Consider the following 23084-nt stretch of genomic DNA (forward strand, 5'->3'; position numbering starts at 1 on the left):
AGTGAGTTGTGACACTTTAATATTTGTAAAGCCCTTTGAGATCTTTGGATGAAAGGTACTATAGATAGAAAAAACTTTATTCTTAGTATTAAAATGTATGGGTGAGATTGTCAGCTGGCGTAAATTGATATATCCACATTGACTTCAAAGAAGCTATTCCAATACTCCAGCTGAGGATCTGGCCTAATATTTACTTACTGTAAAAATATCTATTTATTTCCTATGATTAATGAGACCTATTATATTCAAAGGAAACTGTTGTTGGAACACATAAACACTCTAGTATTAGTGAAGGGTTTAATAAATGTATGATAGCTATGTGTAGTTCATAGTAACAAAAAGGCAAGGCTAATATTTGAATGCTATATGGCAACCTGTAGTGGAAATTTTTAGCCATTTATACTTGCAAAGAGCACTCTTTATCAGCAGCAATGTAATTCTATCCCCGCCACTGAAATGTCAACAACAACAAAAGTCCTCTATAAATGAGAGCGATCATAAATATTAAACAATGTTAACATTTTATGAAATAATTATGTATCTGTAGTGTGAGGTATGACATTAATGCTAAGGGTTTGATTCATTACCACTTTACTTCAGTTTTACACCAGTGTAGCTGGTGGTGAATTGTGGTCCTAAATCTAGTTATGTGGTAGAAATGGTCTGCAAAGTGTCTCAAGACATTTGCATCCTGGGTCCATCTTTAGCAGCGAGGGGAAGTATTTTTATAACTAGAAGTATATCTTTTCCAGTTGTCACTGTTTCTCAGCTGAGGCAGGTTGAAGAATACAAAATGTGAGTTGTGACTATTTTGGCAAGTAAACATAGCAGGTGCGCTCTGCTGTTTGGATTTATATAATGTCCACCTAGGCCTGTAAGTGCTTAACACAATTTTAAAATACTGTCTGACATTTAAAAATAGTGACTACAGTTTTGTAATTTTTTTAAACTAAAAATCCATTCCTTCCCAGCAATTGTCACCTTTCAGTCCTCCTTACATAGCTTGGAAAATAGATGGGTCTTGCAGTATGTTCTAAAAGTCAGTAAATTAGCTATTTTAGGCCAAAGAAGTAGAGTAGTTAATTCCAAAGTTGAGCACATCTCAGAAAATGCCCTGCCTGCAGCTGCCCGCCTTTTTAAATGTAGAGAGCTCTTATCAACTGCTTTTGCTGATCACAACTGTGTCAGAAACTTAGTGGGGAAGTGGAGGTCTCTCCAGGCTGGCTGGTACCAGTAGGTACTTAGGATTTCATTTTGTAAAGCACTCACCATTGGCATAACCTTGTTTCTATTGAAGTCAATATATTTTTTATCTTTGGCATCAGTGTGAACAGAGTTTGGCCTACACTGCACTTTTATAAATCTCACTCACAGGATACTCAACAACCAATTAACTCTCAACAAAATGTGTGATCATGGGAGATGCTGAGCACAAGTAAATGAAGATTGAGAAAACTCAGCCCCTTCCAAGACTGGACCCTGAGTTGGCAATTTTAATTAAAGTATTTGTGTGAAAGCTCATATATATACTCTTCAAAAACATTAAAAAGAGCTGATTAACCATATTGCCTGAATGTGTAAAGGCATATGATACTATTCCGCAAAAGAGAGAAAATAAGGTGCCAACCAGGCAGAAAGATCTGTAATAAATTCTCAGTGAGGGCTGCTGGGTGATAATCCCTTTTGAAAATCTGACTGTAAGGGCCCAGTTCTGCAAGATGCTGAGTACCTCAGTAGGTGCTAAGTCAGTGCTTCAATGAATCCAGTCCTAGTGGTGTAAGGTCTGTTATACAGAAAGATCTACTGGTAGCTCTATCCTGTCGGTGGGAAGTTCTGTGCCTCTATACACATTTTTTCTTCCATCCATGTTTCTCAGCCACCCACTGTAGCAACTTACCCCAATTTCCATTTAGGGCAGGGGTTCCCAAACTTGGTTTGCAGCTTGTTCAGGGTGAGCCCCTGGCGGGCCACAAGATGCTTTGTTTACTTGAGCATCCACAGGTATAGCCACTTGCAGCTCCCAAAGGCTGTGGTTTGCCATTCCTGGCCAATGGGAGCTGGGGAAGCAGGGCCACAAACCAAGTTTGGGAACCCCTTATTTAACGTAAACCTGCATTGCTATTACATCTATATATTTCACCACATCATGCTCTCTCATAAGTCTTTTCATTGTCTGTCATAACCGCTAGTGAGATTGGTTAGAGAAGCACAAATAATTCCTATACCTAACTGTAAAAGCTGTGTACTCTTATGCAAAGCGCAACTCTTGTGAGAGCTCCCTAAGGCCATGTCTATGCTACAAAATTAAGTCGACCTAACTTATTTCAGCATACAGCCGCCACATTAATTACATCACTTGTGCATGTCAACACTTTGCTCCTTGTGTCAGCGTTGCATGTCCTTACCAGGAGCACTTGTGTTGACTGTACTCTCTGTGTGGGGGCATTGTAGGATGACTCCTGAAAGCCTGTAACAGTGGACATAAGCAGCCGGTCAACTGTGTTGACCTAACTACTACGACCTTGACTCTATGCCTCTCATGGAGGTGGAGTTATTAAGTAGCAGGGCAGTTGCATGAGCAAGAGCAAAATTTAGTATAGATACCTTCATAGTCAGGTCATCATAAACTGCCTTGTGTTGACCTAACTGTAGCGTAGACCAGACTTTGGTAGTAGTCTGATGACTGAATGGGGAGTCCATGATGAGACCTATCCAGCCCAACTGGAATAGGAATGTGATCAGGAATTGTCAGAGCTCAAGCCGCCACCAGGTCTGTTTGTTATGGACATGGGACATCTCAATGTGAAAATGCAAACACCCATTCTCTCTCTCTCCCTTTCATTTTGCAGTGAGATATGATTAGGTGTATTGCTATGCATGTTGTAGGAAGGCCACAATATGTTACAGCTAAGAACATTTCTGAGCTTGATATTCTTTGTGTTAGTATATAGTACTATATTTCAGTTGTCATGTGGCATAGCTGTGTTGTACTGTATGTTGGCTCTTCTTGTTTTCCATTGTCTGCTTTTGCACCAGAAGGTAGGTAGGTAGGTAGGGGTGTGTGTGTGTAACACGTTGCAGGGATACTTGTAATTCAATAACACTTCCTTTCAGTGCATATTATATATTATAGTGGGAGCTTATGACTCAGTACATGTAACACATTTACTATTTAAGTGTGTACTCAGCATCTCTAAGGATCAGACACTACCCTGGGGGGAGGAAACATCAGGCCACAAGAAAATTAAGCAATCTTACTACATCTCCCATTTAATTCAAGTGCTCAGTCCCCAGGCATTCAGTGAACTTGGGATCAGGCTGGTAAGAGTTGAATTCTCTAGTCCTCCAAGCGGCACAGAGTGAATTTAAAGCACTCAGAGAGTTACACTGGAGAATTACCCCTTTGTAGGGGAGTCTTTGGCAGCAAAAAAGCTGGCAGAGGCAGGAATTCCAGCAGCTGGCAAAAAGAAGATAGGGACGACACTGGCAGAGTCCATTCTCCACTGGCAGAAGATCTCAGTGGCATAAATTAAAGCTGTTCTCTTTAGCTTCAACTTGCATTGGGGCTGTGGGTATCTGAGAATTGGGGACCCACAATCAGCTCCTTGTCAACCTCTCTTTTTCACTGTGCCTGAGCTCTGCTTGGCTACAGATAAAAATCAACCCTACTGAATGTTTAGAAGAGAACAAATGGGCGGGGGCAGCGGGGGGGGGGGGTGGGGTGACCATCAGGCCACATGAAAATTAAGCAGTCTTACTTGACTTCTCAGGAATGGCAGAAAAGCACCTTGCAAGTTCTACCAAAATACACACAAATGTCACAAGGAAAACTTGTGAGCTAGTAGCTGCATGTAATAATGGGTAGTTATGCAAGAGCCTAGGGAAATGTAGAACATAAACACATTCTGTCACAAATGCCTTTCCCTCAGAGAGGTGAGAGAACAATTCACCGAGTCTCCTGTAAACACTTAAGAACATTATGTACAGCTGTTTGTGTGTGACTTCCATTAGGTTGGAAGGCAAAAGACGGCTTTTAACCACAGAAGCTTGATTGTGTGCCAACCTCATAAAGGCTATATGCTTTTTCCCCCACTGTGCAGGTATCTGAACCAGACTGTACTGGAAGAGACATCAGTAACAGTGAACACTCTCAACAAAGAGAAATTAGCTGTCCTAAAACAAGCCCTAACTGCTTTTGGATTCAATAACCTGGTAAGTTATGCAAGCCTATATAGTTCCTGCCTAGAATGACTCTTTTACCTAGTGAAAAGCAGGTCATAAGAAACTCATATTGACAGACCCCCCCCCCCCCAAATATAGGCCTGGCCCTTTTTTGTGCCAATGAAACAAAGTCATAGTTCACTCCAGGGAAATGATTGTAATCGCTTTTAATTAGATACTGCACCAACAATGTAAACCTTTTTCATTCTTAAAGATTCACAGAACAGCTGCAAGTTATAATCCTGCGAACAATTAAATTACATAATGTCTAGATAGCAAGAAACAATCAAATCCCATATGACAAAAAATTATAAACCCCCTGGGGATCTTTCCCTTCCTGATTATATCGCTGTCCCTTTTAATTTTGTGAAGTATACATTCCAAATGCTGTCTGATTGCTAACATCTGAAAAAGGCATATACATAATTAGACACATAAAATTACAGTCAAGTGACATGAAAGATTTGACTTCAACTAACAAAAGCAAGAAGGAACAGCTAGTCCTGAAGCCCACAAGGGGAGAGGCAATTCTTCATTTAGTCCTAAGTGAAGCAAAGGATATGGTCCAAGAAGTGAATATAGCTGAACTGCTCGGTTATAGCAACCATAATGTAATTAAATTTAAACATCCTCGTTGGGGGATGGGGAAATGTCAAAGAAAACCACCTCAATAGCATTTAACTTTAAAAAGGGTAACTACACAAAAATGAGAAACAGGTAAACAGAAATGAAAAGGAACTGTCACAAGGGTGAGATGCCTGCAAACTGCATAGGGATTGTTTCGAAACACCATAATAGAGGCTCAAACTAAATATATACCCCCAAAAAATTTTAAAAAGCCACTGTGGCTGAACAGAAGAATAAAAGAGGTGGGTAGAGGCAAAAAGGCATCCTTTAAAAATTGGAGGTCAAATCCTACTGAGGAAAATAGAAAGGATCATAAACTCTGCAAGTCAAGTGTGAAGATGTAAGGCAAGCCAAGAAAGAATTTGAAGAACAACTAGCTTAAGAAACAAAAACTAGCAGCAATTTTTTTAAGTATATCAGAAGCAGGAAGCCTGCCAAACCATCAGTGAGGCCACCGGATGATTGAGCTCTAAAGGAGCACTCAAAAAAGACAATGTCATTTAAAAGAAACTAAATGAATTATTTTCATCAGCCTTCACTGTAGAGTATGCAAGGGAGATTCCCACACCTGAGCCATTCTTCTTATGTAACAAATATGAGGAACTGTCCCAGATTGAGGTGTCAATAAAGGAAGTTTTGGAACAAATGTATAACTTAAACAGTAATAAATCACCAAGACCAGATAGTATTCACCCAAGCGTTGTGAAGGAACTCAAATTGCAGAACTACTAACTGCAGTTTGAACTAGGAGTCCTTGTGACACCTTATAGACTAATAAATGTATTTGGGCATTTATTCGGTTTGTAACCTTTCACTTAAATCAGCCTCTGCGCCAGATGATTGCAGGACAGCTAACGCAATCTCTTTTTTTTAAAGGCTCCAGAGGCAATCCTGACAAATATGGACTGGTAAACCAGGCAATTTGACTGAAACTATAGTAAAGAACAGACTTGTCAGACACATAGATGAACACAATATATAGGGGAAAATTCAACATGGCTTTTGTAAAGAGAAATCATACCTTACCAGTCCGTCCATTTTTTTGAGGGTGTCAAAAAAAAATGAGGACAAGTGTGCTACAGTCGTGTTCTTGGACATTCAGCAAGGCTTTGATAAGGTCCCTCACCAAAGACTTTTAAGTAAAGTAAGTAGTCATGGGATAAGAGGGAAGGTCCTCTCATGGATCAGTAATTGGCTAAAAGATAGGAAACAAAAGGGTAGGAAAAATTGCCGGTTTTCAGAATGGAGAGAGATAAATAGCAGGTTCCCCCAAGGATCTGTACGGTGACCAGCGCTGTTCAACATGTTGATAAATGATCTGGAAAAGGGGATGAACAGTTAGATGGCAAAATTCACAGACAATACAAAATTACCCAAGATGGCTAAGTCCAAAGCAGATTGCAAAGAGCTACAAAGGGATCTTATTAAACAGAATGCTGGCAAGAAAATGGCAGATGAAATTCAATACTGATAAATGCAAAGTAGTGCACACTGGAAAATATAATCCCAACTAAGCATGCAAATGTTGGGGTCTAAATTAGCTGTTACCACTCAAGAAAGAGATCATGGAGTTGTCATGGATAGTTCTCTGAAAACAAACACTCAGTGTGCAGCAGCAGTCAAAAAACTAACAGAATATTAGGAACCATTAGGAAAGAGATAGATAAGGCAGAAAATATCATAAGATCACTAGATATATACATGGTATGCTCACACCTTGAGTACTACATGTAAATCTGGTCTTCTCTTCTCAAAAAAGATATATTAGAATTGGAAAAGGTACAGAGAAGTGATTAAGGGTATGGAACAGCTTCCATACATGAAGAAATTAAAAAGATTGGGATTGTTCAGCTTAGAAAAGAGGTGACTGGGGGAGATATGATAGAGGTCTATAAAATCATGAATGGTGTGGAGAAAGCAAATAGAGAAGAGTTATTTTCCGTTTCACATAACACAAGAACTAGGTGTCACTTTATGAAATTAATAGGGAGCACGTTTAAAACAAATATAAGGAAGTACTTCACACAACGCACAGTCCATGTGTGGATCTTGTTGCTAGGAGATGAAAGCCAAAAGTATGACTGGGTTAAAAAAAAAGAATGAGATAAGTTCATGGAGGCTAGGTCCATCAGTGGCTAGTAGTCAAGATGATCACGGATGCAACCCCATGCCCTGGGTGTCCCAAAACCCTCCGATTTCCATAAGCTAGGACTGAATGACAGAGGATGAATCTCTTGATAATTTCCCTGTTCTGTTCCCTTTGACACATCCAGCACTGGTCCCTGTCAGAGGACAGGATACTGAGCTAGATGAGCCATTAGTCTGACCCAGTATGACCATTCTTATGCTCTTAAAGAGACGGAAGCTCAAAGTCTATCTTTAACCATATAAACCAGGCAATGGAGCTAATTTGGGAATGAGTCAAGAAGGAAAACAGAAATGTGAAGAATGAAATCTAGGGATGATAAGTGGTTGGATTTGGGAACACCTTTGTATGCCATGATGTAATCCCCTTTCAGATCAGAAGCATGCTCAGATGACTGTGACTCTCTCTATGTTATACATGTGTATAGTGCCTAGAACAAAGAAGTGGAGTCTCTAGACATTACCATTGTTCAAATAAATAATAAAAACCCAGTGAACACGCATAAAAAACAAATACCCAGTAACTAACGTCATCCTGGTAAAGCTGAGAAAAAGCTAATGTGACAATAGGCTGGATTGTCATATGAAGTCACAGGTAGGCAACAGTTCTAACGAAAAACATCAGTGGTTGTCAGCAACAATAAAGAAATAAACTGGTGACACCATGGTGAAGCTGTTTCCTAACTGGGAGCTAGACTGAGGCTCTTGTGGTGATGGAATATTATGCCGTTGCTTACAACTTCTTAGTTAAGGTAGCAACTATAGTTCCACTGTCAGCTATAATTTGACACCTACCCAGACTTTCAATATGAAGAACATATTTCTATGAGCATTTGTCTGGTTGCTACTAATAGTTTACACTTTTGTGGAGTACAGTTAATTGCACTTTTCTTCATTCTTGATAGAATATCAGCATTCTGATAGGCCAAATCCTGGTCTTACAGAATTCAGTAGCAAAATTCCCACTAACATCAGTGGGCCCAGCATTTAACTCATAGTGCAATCCTAGAATATGTTGCTTAGATTGTTCTGGATCTGTCAGTAAAATTCATTTTCATAATATGAGTCCTGAATAGCAAATGTGTAGAGAAATCAACAGGAATAAGCAGAATACTGTAACTGTTTTTTCACAGTTCAACATCTTGGCAGATTTTAAATTGTACAACTTTGTTGTCAACCCCCAAATTAAACATTATATCCTAAAAGTTCAGGTTATCAAATTAAAATCCTGAAAATTCTATTAAAAACAAAACACGTTAACATATGAAGTCAATTTCCCCTTTGTTTTTACTCTTCCTGCCTACCATTCTCACAAGAAAAAACACAGTGCCAATGTCTGAGCAGTGCAGGACTCCTGGCCTGAGTTAAAAAATGCCAGCTACTTCTACAGAGACAATATTTGTAGCTGCATTGGACAGAGAAATTCTGAAGTAAAGTGGGATGCTTTCTCTGCTTTCTGTGCACACTGATTGTCATACTAATCCACGAAGTGCTGGGTCAACTCACAGCTACTTTCCAGTAGTATTGGGGTTTCAGCTCTGGAAACCAGAATGTGGATGAGTTTCATTAGCTCTTTTGTTTGATTAAGGAGCAGAGTTTCAGGCCCTAAATACACAGTTACAGACAAACTTTTGAGAGCAGTAGAGGACATTTGAGAGCACCTTATTATCCAAAGCAGAGTTTTCTCTCAGAGCCAGATCCTCAGTTGCACCATAGCTCCACTTGGAACAGCTGAGGAAGTGGTCTCAGGACTAATTTAGAGCTGCCTCAGGTTTCTTTAGTTTCACTTGGCTGCAGTAGCTCCTGCAAGAAACCATTTGGCCAGCTGGGGATCAGTGGTGCACAGCAGCACTATACACATGCCTCTTATGCTGGTGGTAATATGGTGGTTGGTATAGAGCCAGCCATGCCCTATAATTTAGCTCTATACCACCTTTGATATCTGTGGAAAAACCCATGTACAGTGATCTCTGGTCCTTCTAGCTGCAGGGAACAGATAAGAGTTACTGACATAGCACTTTATCTTTTTGAAGAACTACATAAAAATTTCTAATTAATCCCCAACCATGTTAATATTTATTAATATCCCTATTTTAAAGATGGGTAATCAGATGGGGATACTGCAGATAAATATCTGACCCAGCACTAGAACCCAGTCTCTTGATTTCCAGAGCCACGCAAAATCCTCATGATTTAAAGTGTCTCCCAGTGTCCTTGTGTGTTTTTCAATCTTTCTGAATCTTAGTTTTCCGATCTGTAAAATGGGCTAATAAACCTCTTCACTGATATCGTGCTTTTTCCATCTGTAGATTTCAAATTACACCTCTACCCCAATATAACACGACCTGATATGACATGAATTCTGATATAAAGTGGTAAAAGCAGCACTTCGGGGGGGAGGGGGCTGCACACTCTGGCAGATCAAAGCAAGGTCTATATAACGTGGTTTCGCCTATAACGCAGTAAGATTTTTTGGCTCCCAAGGACAGCGTTATATCAGGGTAGAGGTGTATATAAGAAAGCATTATTAGTCTTTTTATAGTAGCATAACTCCTGAGAGGTTGCATAAGAGATCTGTGTCCTTACCCCAGATATATCTGCAAACTCTTTTTTGTATGCTGTAGCAAGTCATATAGATTCTCTGTGCCTTGTTTACCCAATCTGAAAAATTGCAGTAATGATATTTGCCAACTTCTAAGAGACCATGTGGTACCTCACTATGGTTCACTGAATATAAAGAAATTATTCAGATTGTTCATGGAAGAGGTAATAATACAAATTATAGCCTTGTTCATTTCCCAGGGTCATTTTGGTAGAGAAAGCAGCAAAAGGGAGAAGCACCTTTTACTAGCTCTGTTGTTTCTCCAAACATCTGGAAAACTGTCTGGGGTTAAATTTCAAGAAATGTTAGAGTTCTGGGCAGTTGTTTGGAAAGCTAATTTTGACTCTACTGCAGAAGATGCTCTGGTTAAATGTTTACATATTGTAATGCATATTTTGGCCCTGATTCTCAGAGTATTTAATGGGGATACTCGTGTGTGAAGGAAAGCACATGTGTAAATCTTTGCACGTTTGGGCTCTAAGAATTAATTCAATAATTTTTTCAAGTTTATCAAATAAGTTCATGATCAGTTAATCTTTCTAAGTAATGCAATGTAGCTCTCTCAAGTAAATAAGGTTTCTTAGCCATATAATTTAAATTGACTTGCTAAATAGTACAAAGAGCCTTGACTATAGGCCTGTTTTATTTCTATTTTGTTGTTGTTGTTTTTTTAAAGATTCACAAGAATTTTTTTATAACGTGAAAGCTGCTGTTTTTTTCTTTTTTCCAGTCCAGTTTCCCAGACCATCATTTGCTTAATTTTAAAAATATTTTTACAAAAATCACAGAAACTATATCTGAAAAATTACAACCAAGAGATGATTGTTTTCCAAACTTATGAACCTCTGAAAACAGAATATCACAAAGTATTTAACAAGCAAACAAACTTAACTATAGCTTTGACTACCTGGAATCTGGTATAATTTAAATTTAAATGTAAACTAGACTGTTTGATTGTGAATATGACTGGCTAAAAGGAAAAAAAAAAGGGCTATTCAAAGATGTAGAATTTATCACTATTAGAATTCTCAATAGGCAAGAAATGTTTATTTCTTCCAGAAATAATACTTCTATTAAGGACATTTTATTATTTCTCCATGATATTCTAAATAAATTTCTTATCTCATCAGTTAAATTGACATAAATGCAAAAGTAAAAGCATTAGACTATTCTTATTCTATGTAGTGTATTGGCCACAGTATGATTTCTAAACCCTAAATCCTCACAGAATAAATTAATAGTTTTTAGTTGAGCAAATGCCACTGCTGTATATTTATAGCACATGTATGTTGTATAAAACATCTTCTTTCATTTGTATGCCTAGCTGAACTTTTCTTTATATTTGTGTATAAAATGTGCAGGAGGTGGAGAACCTGTTTGTAATTCTCTCAGCAATTCTGCATCTCGGAGATATTCGGTTTACTACTCTGACAGACACTGAGACAGCATTTGTGTCAGACCTGCAGCTACTAGAACAAGGTCAGTAGAACATAACCTTCTAGTATTGCCTACTTTGTTTCTCATAATAAGGTGATTTCACTGATTCACCAATAGATGGAAACACTGTTCCAGGCAAACAGAGATCTGCATCCTGGAGACTCAGAACTTACTGGGGAAACACAGCACCCCTATTGACTCTGATGTTTTATAAAACTACAGATTTTTATGGGAATAAGCAAAATGTTATTGGGGCAAATTATCAAATTCAGTGTCGTACTCAATGGTGCCGTTTGCCAAAAGAAATTGTATAGTGTACTTTGGCCTTTTTTTATATCTTTCTATCTATCTATATCTATATCTATATACGCTTTTGTTTCATGTCAACACCTAAGCAATTTGCATTTAATAGAATTCCTTACATTCAGAAATCCTTGCCTTAAAAGCTTCTCTTGCTTTGAAGTTGCCCTGTTGGTCACTTACAAATCTCCTCAAAGTGGCTTATGAATACAGATTACCAATAAGCGGCATACCTTAACTCTATTACTAAAGAGATCCTGCCAAGCCCTAGGGAAAGTTCTGTGTAATCTGTATGACAGAAAAAAAGCTGTAATTTAATATACAGATATATTCAAACTTTACAAAGTCCTGATTATAGTAAGCCGATTTTACATGTTCATTAATTTTGACATGCTGTAACAGCTCACTCTGCATTAATGTGTAGGTTTTTTCACTGTTTTCAAAAAAAGCATTGAAATAAAAAATTTGTTTATATATTGAAATACAGTAATTGAACACATGTTCCTCTCTCTTCAAAACAACTCTTTTCTTTTAGTGGCAGGAATGTTGCAGGTATCACCAGATGAACTTGCTGCAGCCTTAACAACTGATGTCCAGTATTTCAAAGGTATTTTCTTCCAAGTCCACATTCTAATAAATCAGACTTGGTAGCTTTCAGATCCTTCTCATGTCTGTCAGAGCTAAAAGAGTTAATGGCTTGTTTCTAATGGTTTATGAACCAGCAAAGATATCAAGGATATCTTGGAGGAGATCAAACTGGGCCTTGGAATTACAGCAACCTTTTGTAACGTGGAGCTCAGCAACAGATCAGAGGCTGACACTGATAGACCTCAACTGTGGTGAACCTTGCAGCAAGGTCACAGACCAGGCCCTAATGCTAAAACCAATGTGTTTTTTTTTAAAGTGTCATTAAGAAATTTCATGCAGATAAGTCATCTGCACCAAGAAAGGAGCCTGTATGCCACACACATTGTTTTTTGTCTCTGTTCACTCCTGACCTGAGAATCTTCCAAGTATGTTAGTGGGAGCCTTTTGTTATTTGACTCACTACGTCTTTCTGCATAATTAGTACATAACAGGGGCATGGGGAATGGGACAAGTGAAGAGGGTGGACAGAAAGATTATTATAAGAAGAAGTATTTTTAACGTAGTTTATACACTTTATAATCATGTTTTCTTCTCCTTTTTGTGTTTACTTTCTTAGGGGACATGATCATGAGGAGACACACTATAGAGATTGCAGAATTTTACCGAGATCTTTTGGCAAAGTCACTGTATAGTCGTTTATTTAGTTTTTTAGTGAACACAATCAACTACAACCTCCAGAATCAATATGAGACCCGCAGGTAGGAGCTCCAGTGCTAACTGATCCCGTTGGTAATCTTACATGTTGATGTCCTGTTACAAAAAATCTAACGTACAAAAGATACAGCAATGTAGCCATCATTAAAGCATTTCATTATAGCATTCCAGTTATACTTAGTGATGTTATTGATCATTCATGGAGTCTTCCAAATCCTTCACTGCTTGATGAAAAAATGTACGTTGTATGCAAATTAATTTACAGGCCAAAGAGAGAGGTGATTATTCCTACACCAGTCAGTGTCTAATATTTATATATCTAGATAATTAACTGCATAGAAACTAAATCTGTAACTTTTCTGAGTCCAGAGTTGGTATGATACTGCTTTATGTTAGTAAGCATGTTATTTGTTCATGCAAGTTATTGGTGTTAGTCTGTATATTCTTCTATAATGGTGTGTGTTACTACTAATTTTTTAAAAGTTGGCATTATGGCATCAGCTTTGGTATTTAGCAAGTAATGGTCTGTTTGGCATTTAGTTGGTGCAAAATTCACTTATTCATTTTCTCAATATCTCATGACATTGGGCAGGTTATTAAAAAGAAAATTCAGCTCAAAAGTCTTCAAATACATTTCTCTTCTTTTTGAATGAATCTTAGGAGTATTTTCTACATGCCTGTAGGTAATCATCTGCTAAACTCAAACAAATTACATCTGACATGGTTTCCTGGAAAACATGAATGCCTATTACAATGCATTAATGGAGCTATTCAGAAAAAAAATTAAATCTCATCAGAATTCAAACAGAAAACTAAAACAAGAGGTCTAATTAGACTGTAATATGTGTGTGTCTTAACTAAGATTCAAAATGTCACATGCACACTGATAAATACCGGCTTTTTCATATATACCAAATACATGCTGGTTTGGCATTATTCACAAGTGGTAAACCACAAGTGAGTTCTGTGTGTCGTCTTTAAAAAGTACCAATAATTCCTTTATACCACAGTCCAACAGGCTGTACAGGCCACATATTTAGCAGAAATACTATTTTAGAAATGTTAGTTTTGTGTTTTTAAGAAATCCATCCATTTGTAAAGCCATTGAGCCAAAATCACAATTGCTCTGCATCTCATTCATACAGGTTTAATGTCATAAAGGGGCTTTAGAGCTACCATAGCTGGGGATCAGAGAATTCCCCCAATATAAAGGGCTTGCCTGGCTAGAGTAGAGCTGCATACCCAGCTCTGTACCAGTGCAGGGAATGTACTGGAGGCACCTGAAAGTGGCTTCTCCTGGGATGCTTTTACTGGACCAGCCCCTTAGAGCCACATGCAACGGAGCTCAAGGTAGAGCAACTTCAGATTGCTCTAATCTATGCCAGAAGTTGTCCCTGGTCTGCTCATGACGAGGGATATGTGGCACAGAGCTATATTTTGCTCTTTCCTCCTCCCTGAGCTTCTTGGGCCAGCTCAGCTCTGGCACAGAGATGAATTGGGCCCATGCTGTCTTAGGCTATGTCTACACTATGAGCTAGGAGTGTGAGTCTCTTGCTCGTGTACACATACTTGCACTAGCTCTCATTGAAGTAGCTCAAATATAAATATCAGTGTAGCTGTGGTCCCGCAGGTAGCGCAGTAAAAGCATAGCTGAGTTGTGCTGAGTGCATATCCCCCAGTTGCAGGCGAGTTTGTATTCAGCATGGCTCAGCCGGTATGTGTACCAGTATGTGCACACAAGCAGGGAAATCACACCCTCTGGCATACCAGGGCACAATCCAGACTAGTGGGGGTTGTGTCATTCTTGCCCTGCAACCTTGGGTGCCTTACAATGCTTTTCTGTAGTCGCTCCCAGCTGGGCCACTCACAAACATCTTGCCAGCATGCAGGTCACACCCTAAGGGTCTTCATGTAACTGCAGCCTGCCAGCTATACCCTGGATCTCGCCAGCCTCAGTTATACTACAGGGTGACCCCAGCCCACCCCCAGTCCTGAATCTTCCCCCGGAAATGTATGACCTGTACTGCCCAGCCTTCTCTTGGACAGTGCACATATATTACATTTGTCATTTCTTTAAGGGAATAATATGCCATCTTATTATCTTAAATAATTACCCAGACACTTCATCTTAAACAAACCAGATTAGATAACACAGTAAATCAAGTTTATTAACTACAAAGAGATAGATATTAAGTGAGTGCAAGTAATGAGGCATAAAAATCAGAAATGGTTACAAGAAAAATAAAGAAACAATGCTCACTAATATCTACTTAAGGAACTATCTTAGGTACAAAACAAACCTTCCTCAACAGTCCAACAGCTGTTTACTTTTGTCTTCTCAAGTGTGGAGAATAAGGTGGACAGGGAGAGAGAGGGGTATCTTGGGGGTGTTTGTCCCTCGTTTTTGTGGTTTCAGTCCCTCTCTTCCCTCTCTTTCCAGCTGAGAACCAGGAGACAAAGAGTCCATGTGACAGGATATTCCCTGCTGATTTTTTCTCTTGTTTGAACATCGTTTGTTTTCCCCTCCTGCTTGGTGACTCTGTTTACTGCTTAAATGCCAGTTAAGGCAAACATACACTCCTTTGTTCAAGACAGGTCTGTTTGACCACTATGGTACTACATCAGTCTTAACATGTATTTTTAACAGCATACCGGGGAATCTTATAACATCACATACAGTGTTGCCTCACATTTTATCAACAAATTGAGTTTTCAAATGATACCTTAAAAGGCATACTTTTAACAAAGATTATTACAATAGTGTGTAGAATGTGAACACTGGGATGTATTCCATCACACACTTTAACATGTAGTTTAGGCATAGCCTTAGTTACCATGAGTCCAATTATTAAGGCTTTGGAGGGAGAGAAAAACATACAACACATTCTAAAAACCTCCAAAATTATTGGAAATAGCTCTTTTTACACATAATTATCTGTGATTTTAAGGTTTGATATCTCAGGACCTATCAAAGATAAGAGCTGGTGTCTTTCCTGCCCAGTGCCTCTTTTTTCTAGCCCTAATACAATCTTGAGATATTAGACCTTAAACTGTCACTTGTACAGGAGTGAATATTGCTCATCCTATAGTAACTGAGTATGCTTGGGGAGAGTTCTACATTTTGGTGGGGAGAAGGATATATTTGTCAAGTTGTTTCTAATAGTCAGGCAACCTTAATAAAAGGCAGTGCACTGTCTGAAGATGCTCAGAGGTTTGGAATCTTAGAAGTTGTCTTGGTGGAGCTGGGCAGAGTGCAGGTGAAGTAATCAAAGATAAAGAATAAATGCAACTTTATCACGTACATTTGCAGTTTATGGATCAAATTTTACTTATTTATACCAGGGCAACCAGTGGGATTGCAACAGTTCAATTTGGAATAAGACTTGATCCAAAGTGTGTTACAAAGTTCTTTTAACAATACTTTATAGAACAATAAAATTTGATGCTAATGTGCTAGAAACATCTGACTCAATATATTGAAAATCAAAGTACATTACTAAAAAATCCTGGGCTTCACTTTCTTTGTGGAATTACTAGAATTTGATCATTAATATTGATTTTTTTATTTACTATGAAACAGCTAATGGTTGGTTTACAGATGAAGAAAAACTGGTGATTGCCATTAGATTTAAGGGGGGAAAAGTTTACTGAGTAGATGCAAGAACATGGCTATCTAAGTGCAAAGTGGATAAAAGCATTGCCAGAATCTGACAAACACATTAATGAATAATGCTAGTTAAATCAATGTACAGCAGCAGTTTTAATGACAATGTAAAGATGGAGTTATTATTCATCTTCAGAAAAATTGAACTTGTTCATTCATAGTGACTCACAATTTTGTCTAATTAAAGCACCATTTTTATATTCACCAGCATAATTATAACAATGAATACAAATGAAGACTGGTTACAAAGTACTTCCGTGTTCACAGCTTTGTCTGTCATGTATGATATTGTTTTTAAGGAGGGCACTGTGACAGGAAACAAATCTTGTGTGATTAGAGTGCTAAAATTTGACTAGAGAAAAATAACTCCAAATGCTTGTTAATGCTCATCATTGTTAAAAATAATATTTATTAACTTTTTTAGTTTCAAGTATATTAGATGCTTCTGTTCTGTCTATTGTATTTTACAAACCATCTGCATGAGTGTTTAAGACCTTGTATTGCTAAAGTTTATTGTATTGCTAACAAACTTGCTGATTGTGAGCTTTGGATAATAGAGCCTTAAACAAATATAATTGACTGTTGCAACTTAAATTATTTGATTGCTCTTTGGCAGTGTCAGGTCTAGAGGATCTGACATTAGTACCAATATATGATGTATTAATGTAACATATCAGGAAGTCCTGACTCATAGTTGAAAGAGGGCCTGTTCATAGAGTACTACCAATGCCTATAAAGGCTCAGCAAATATTTATCTTTTCTAACTCATGAAAAAAATATTGAATTGGATATGTTTGGTTTGGAAAACCTAGTTTTTTGTCTGGCCTTGCTACCTATGCCCCTTACAAAGTTGCGGGTACTATGTTCATAGTAATTTGTTAGCAAAAGAAAAAGTCTCCCTGTTTCATTACCTGAAGATGGGGCTAATGCCAAAATATTTGAGGCTCTGCAGACTAGCAAATGAGGTTAGCTTTTGATTATGGCTTTGTATCCATAATGTTAAGTCAGCCAAAGGCAATTTCCCTTTCAAATATAATCTACCAACTATTTCTGAAACCATATTTTGAATCTTTCAATACTGTAATTTTTTTATCCGTAGTAAAATCTTTTCAAATATTGAAAGAATATAGCAATGGCAACATTTGTTTTGGCACAAAGAAAATACTGGAAATCTCATTCACAAAATTCCTTCACATGCATTATGCATCATTTGAGTTCTAATAGGATCATATGCAAGATAGTTTTGAGGCATATATCTATCAGCCTTAGAGAAGAAATCAGTAAGATTTTTTTCCTTTCTTGTCAAAAATTTCTATTAATCTGTCACTGAGCTCAGCAATAGGAGAGGATCATAGGGGGACCCTTCAACTGAAAACATGAACCCACAGCATGAATCAACATCCCCCATGTGATTTGGAAAATAAAAATCTCTAATGCAGTATGGGGCCTAATGTCATTTTTTGTGCTTTGGCCCAGTATGCATTGTTGTTGGGGTTTTTTTACGCTTACTCATAAAAGACAAAAACAGATGTTTAAATTGCATAACAAATCTAGCCTTTCAAGAGATAGGAAAGTTAGCGAGCAGTGAGTGAACTGTGGAAGGTTTTGAATCAGCCTGGATACTGTGGTTGAAAAAAATCTTCACCACCCAGTACTAATTATGCAAGTACCTGCAGCATCAGATGTTGTCTGTGATTCCTTCCTCCTCCCACTCCCCACTCCTCATGTCCAACCTGCATATACCAGTTAGGCCTCAGAGGAGTGGGTAAACAGAGAAATCAGTGCCTCCACAGTGTCTCAGAGGGATAATCAAGAGAATTAGAGACCCGCTAAGTCAGTCCCGTCAACCTTTACATTTATGTTTTAATAATCGTTGTAGGCAAAGGTGAACTGCTGTTCTGGCGATGTATGTGTAGGTATATAGGCCTACACTAGGCCTCAGTTGGAAAGGTTATACACTGTATCAAATCATCATAGTGCTTCCCCTTGTTAATAAGTATCACTTATACTTTATCCAGATCAAACTTAAACCAGCTTGCTTTCATCCTGGTCACTGCCGGATGTTGGAGGAGCAGGGAGAGGACTGTGTCTGGGTCAGATGAAAAGGAGATGTAAAGCTGAGTGCCATCATAGTGATGACATGTTAGGCCATATCACCTCACAGTTGCACCTCATTGCTTTACATAGACATTGAACCAAAGGAATGATATGACTAAACTTTACAGATTTCCATAGCTGAAAACCTTCAGGAGCAGAAGAGTAGTTACTCAGGGTATGTCTACACTATGGGATTATTCCGATTTTACATAAACCGATTTTGTAAAACAGATGGTATAAAGTCGAGTGCATGTGGCCACACTAAGCACATTAATTCGGCGGTGTGCATCCATGTACCGAGGCTAGTGTCGATTTCCGGAGCGTTGCACTGTGGGTATCTATCCTGTAGCTATCCCATAGTTCTCGCAGTTTCCCCCACCTATTGGAATTCTGGGTTGAGATCCCAATGCATGACGGGGAAAAAACAGTGTTGCAGGTGATTCTGGGTAAATGTCATCATTCAGTCCTTCCTCCATGAAAGCAACGGCAGACAATCATTTCGCGCCCTTTTTCCCTGGATTGCCCTGGCAGACGCCATAGCATGGCAACCTTGGAGCCCGTTTTGCCTTTTGTTACTGTCACCGTATGTGTACTGGATGCTGCTGACAGACACGGTACTGCAGTGCTACACAGCAGCATTCATTTGCCTTTGCAAGGTAACAGAGACAGTTACCATCCCTATTGCACCGTCTGCCATGCCATTGTAAATTGGCGATGAGATGATGGTTTTCAGTCATTCTGTACCATCTGCTGCTGTCATGGGTGCTCCTGGCTGGCCTCGCTGAGGTTGGCTGGGGGCACATGGACAAAAATGGGAATGACTCCCCGGCTCATTCCCTTCTTTATGTTTTGTCTAAAAATAGAGTAAGTCCTGCCTAGAATATGGGACAAGTGTACTAGAGAACTAGAGAGCACAGCCGCTCTGTGTCAGAGCCCAAGAGATCCTGCAGAAATGATGAGCTGCATGCCATTCTAGGGGGTGCCCCTGCAACAAGCCCACCCGTTGCTTTCCTCCTCCCCCAATCCTCCTGGGCTACCGTGGCAGTGTCCCCCCCATTTGTGTGATGAAGTAATAAAGAATTCAGGAATAAGAAACACTGACTTTTTAGTGAGATAAAATGAGAGGGAGGAAGCCTCCAGCTGCTATGATAGTCCAGGCAGGACATTAAAGGGTGGCGAGGGAGAGGAGCCCAGCCTCCCGCTGCTATGATAGTCCAGGCAGTACAGAATCTTTTCTTTAGACATGAAAGGGGGAGGCTGATAGAGCTCAGTCTCCAGTTGCTATGATGAAGACAGTTACCAGCTGTTCTGTACCAGGGATGACTGAAAGTCATTCCCATTTTTACCCAGACGCCCCCAGCCTACCTCACCGAGGCCAGCCAGGAGCACTCACAGGATGATGATGATGATGATGGATAGCAGTCATATTGTACCGTCTGCCATCAGGAAGGGGATGCTGGTGTTCAGCGCTGCAGCACCCCATCTACGAGCAGCATGCAGTAGACATAAGATGACACTGAAAAAAGGCGAGAAACGTTTTTTCCCTTTTCTTTCAGGGGGAGAGGGAAGGGTGTAAATTGACGACATGTACCCTGAAACACCCGGGAAAATGTTTTTGAACCTTCAGGCATTGGGAGCTCAGCCAAGAATGCAAATGCTTTTCGGAGACTGCAGGGATTGTGGATAGCTGGAGTCCTCAGTACCCCCTCCCTCCCTCCATGAGCGTCCATTTGATTCTTTGGCTTTCCGTTATGCTTGTCACACAGCACTGTGGTGTGGCCTCTGTCTATCATAGCCTGGAGATTTTTTCAAATGCTTTGTCATTTTGTCTTCTGTAACGGAGCTCTGATAGAATAGATTTGTCTCCCCATACAGCAATTAGATCCAGTATCTCCCGTATGGTCCATGCTTCATCAGCTGCATGGAGTGAAAAATACAGTATGCAGTATAAATATTACAGCACATGAAAAGATGGGAGTTGCCTTACCAAGTGGGGGGTCAGTGTTAATGAGGCCAATTCAGTTAAGGGGAAGTGGCCTATTCTCAACAGTTGACAAGAAGGGGTGAATATCTAGAGAGGGAAAATTACTTTTGTAGTGCTAATGAGGCCAATGCAATCAAGGTGGACGTCACCCATTTCCAACAGTTGACAAGAAGGTGTGAGTATAAGCAGAGAATTACTTTTTATAGTGACCCATCCACTCCCAGTCTTTATTCAGGCCTAATTTGATGGTGTCCAGTTTGAAAATTAATTCCAGTTCTGCAGTTTCTCATTGAAGTCTGTTTTTGAAGTTTTTTTGTTGAAGAATTGCCACTTTTAAGTCTGTTATTGAATGTCCAGGGAGACTGAAGTGCTCTCCTACTGGTTTTTCAATGTTGCAATTCCTAATGTCTGATTTGTGTCCATTTATTCTTTTGTGTAGAGATGGTACGGTTTGGCCAATATACATGGCATAGGGACATTGCTGGCACATGATGACATATATCACATTAGTAGATGTGCAGGTAAACAAGCCCCTGATGGTGTAGCTGCTGTGGTTAGGTCATATGATGGTGTCCCTTGAATAGATATGCGGACAGAGTTGGCAATGGGGTTTGTTGCAGGGATTGGTTCCTGGGTTAGTGTTTTTGTTGTGTGGTGTTTAGTTGCTTGTGAGTATTTGCTTCAGGTTGTGGGGATGTCCTTCAGGATAGATTGTAGATCCTCGATGATGCGCTGGAGAGGTTTTGGTTGGGGGATGTAGGAGACAGCTAGTGGCGTCCTATCCTGTACAGGACAGGCCCAACAAAGAAAGTAACAGAACACCACTAGCCATCACCTACAGCGCCCTACTAAAACCTCTCCCAGAGCATCATCGAGTATCTACAACCCATCCTGAAGGATGATCCCTCATTCTCAGAGACCTTTGGAGACAGGTCTGCCCTCTCTTACAGACAGCCACACCATCAGGGGCTTGTTCACCTGCACAGCTACCAGAGGGATATATGCCACCAGAAATGTCAAGGGACACATATTAAAAAGGAAGAATTTTCTTTCTCAATAGTCCTTATTTTATTTTACTTTATTTAGGATTGCCCAACAATATTGACACTTAGACCGTGTAAATATTGAGCCTTTCAATAAATAAATCCAATATCACAATATAGGAATATTGGCTCTAGAGACGTCTTTCTTTCAATAAGTAAGGTGCGTGCTTCTATATTACCAGGCCATGTTTAATGAAGGTAAGAAAGCAGTGCTTTGTAAACTTTGTAAACATGAGAGAACATATTCTTCTATTTTGCTTTGAAAATCTCTGTTATGATTAATTTAAAAAAAGTAATTTTGCTGGAATTAGTATGATTGACAGCTAAGCAAGAAAAATATGTCCCAACCCTCTCCTGGGGGGAAAAGTCTTAGAGTGGGATAAGAACACACACACATAAATGTAGTGAAATAATTTATAGCCAACTATAAAATATTATTTTAATTAGTGTATTACATTGTCTGTTGAAATTTAAGTTACCAAAAATGGGCAAAAAGTTAACAAAGATAATTACTGGATTTCTTAATCAAATCCATTTTTTCAGCTCTACAGTGTGATGACAAGAAGACAGACTTACAGACTAGTGTGGGGATGCAGTTGTTCTGATGTAGCCCCTTGTAGCCAGACTAGGTGGCTCTTATTAAAAGGGAAAAAATACCTAGTCTGATTTATGTAGTGTGACTGCACTGCATGTGGAGAGAGAGAGAGAGAGAGAGAGATGACCTCACTGAGGACACAAGGGCCAGGAATCTCAGGTAGAGCTGATCAAATTATTTTGACAATACTTTTTTTTCTGTCAACATGTTTTATGGAAATGTGTCAGTTTGGACAATTTTTTTGTCAAGATAGCCAATATCCCAATGGTTAGGGCACACTTCTCGGATGTGGAAGAAACAGTTTCCACACTGGAACTAATACTACTTTCACAACCTCAATTTGTTTTATGAAACAAAATTATTATTTTCTGGCCAGCTGTATCCTCTGAAGATATACTGTGCCAGACACGCTAGAAGCTGGATTGGGATAAGGCTTAGTGGTTTTCAAGTGTGTCCAAATATAAGTGCAAGATGATTTAGTTAAAACTATGTTGCTCAAGACAGCAGATCCCATTCATGTCATCTTTGTCCTTGGGGATTTCTGGAGATGAGGTACAGCAAAGGTCCTTGGATAGGATGCCTCAGATGATGATATGTTGGTCATTATTATGGCCAAATGTTTTAGGGACCTACCACCCTGCTGGGGTTAAGGAAGTCATGGAACTCTCTTGTTCATCAGGAGGAAAATCTCACAGGCAGTGACAAGGCTCTGTCTAAAAGTAGTAACATAGGACTTGAGGAGAGGGAGCCTGATGGGTTACATAGGAGTGAAGCAAGGAAAGCAGGCCTTGTGTATAGCTCTCAGAGGAAGTTACATGGAAAGGTATTAGGGAGAGGTGAAGAATTATTTTATCTAATTTATCTGTCTTGAAATGTATAGAGGCAGGGTGGTTGAGATATCTTTTATTAGACCAACTTCTGTTGGTGAAAAAAACTAGGTTTTGATCTTACACAAAGCTCTTCTTCAGGTCTGGGAAAGATACTTAGAGTGTCACAGCTAACCACAAGATGGAACAAATTGTTAAGTACAAGGAGTTAACAAACGTTGCAAGAGACTATTCAAGGTG

General features: G+C 39.2%; 1 protein-coding gene across 3 annotated transcripts in view; it reads left to right on the forward strand.

The window, feature by feature from the left end:
- The window catches only part of MYO16 (myosin XVI), a 623763-nt gene that overhangs the window by 427142 nt on the left and 173537 nt on the right, over positions 1-23084 (forward strand). For all 3 annotated transcript variants that reach the window (XM_030568459.1, XM_030568449.1, XM_030568467.1), the window contains exons 17-20: positions 4101-4212; positions 10957-11074; positions 11868-11939; positions 12537-12678. In XM_030568459.1, coding sequence (XP_030424319.1) covers positions 4101-4212; positions 10957-11074; positions 11868-11939; positions 12537-12678 — 444 coding nt within the window. The remainder of the gene's footprint in view (positions 1-4100; positions 4213-10956; positions 11075-11867; positions 11940-12536; positions 12679-23084) is intronic.

This window comes from Gopherus evgoodei, chromosome 1, assembly GCF_007399415.2.
Source record: "Gopherus evgoodei ecotype Sinaloan lineage chromosome 1, rGopEvg1_v1.p, whole genome shotgun sequence".
Taxonomy (NCBI): domain Eukaryota; kingdom Metazoa; phylum Chordata; order Testudines; family Testudinidae; genus Gopherus; species Gopherus evgoodei.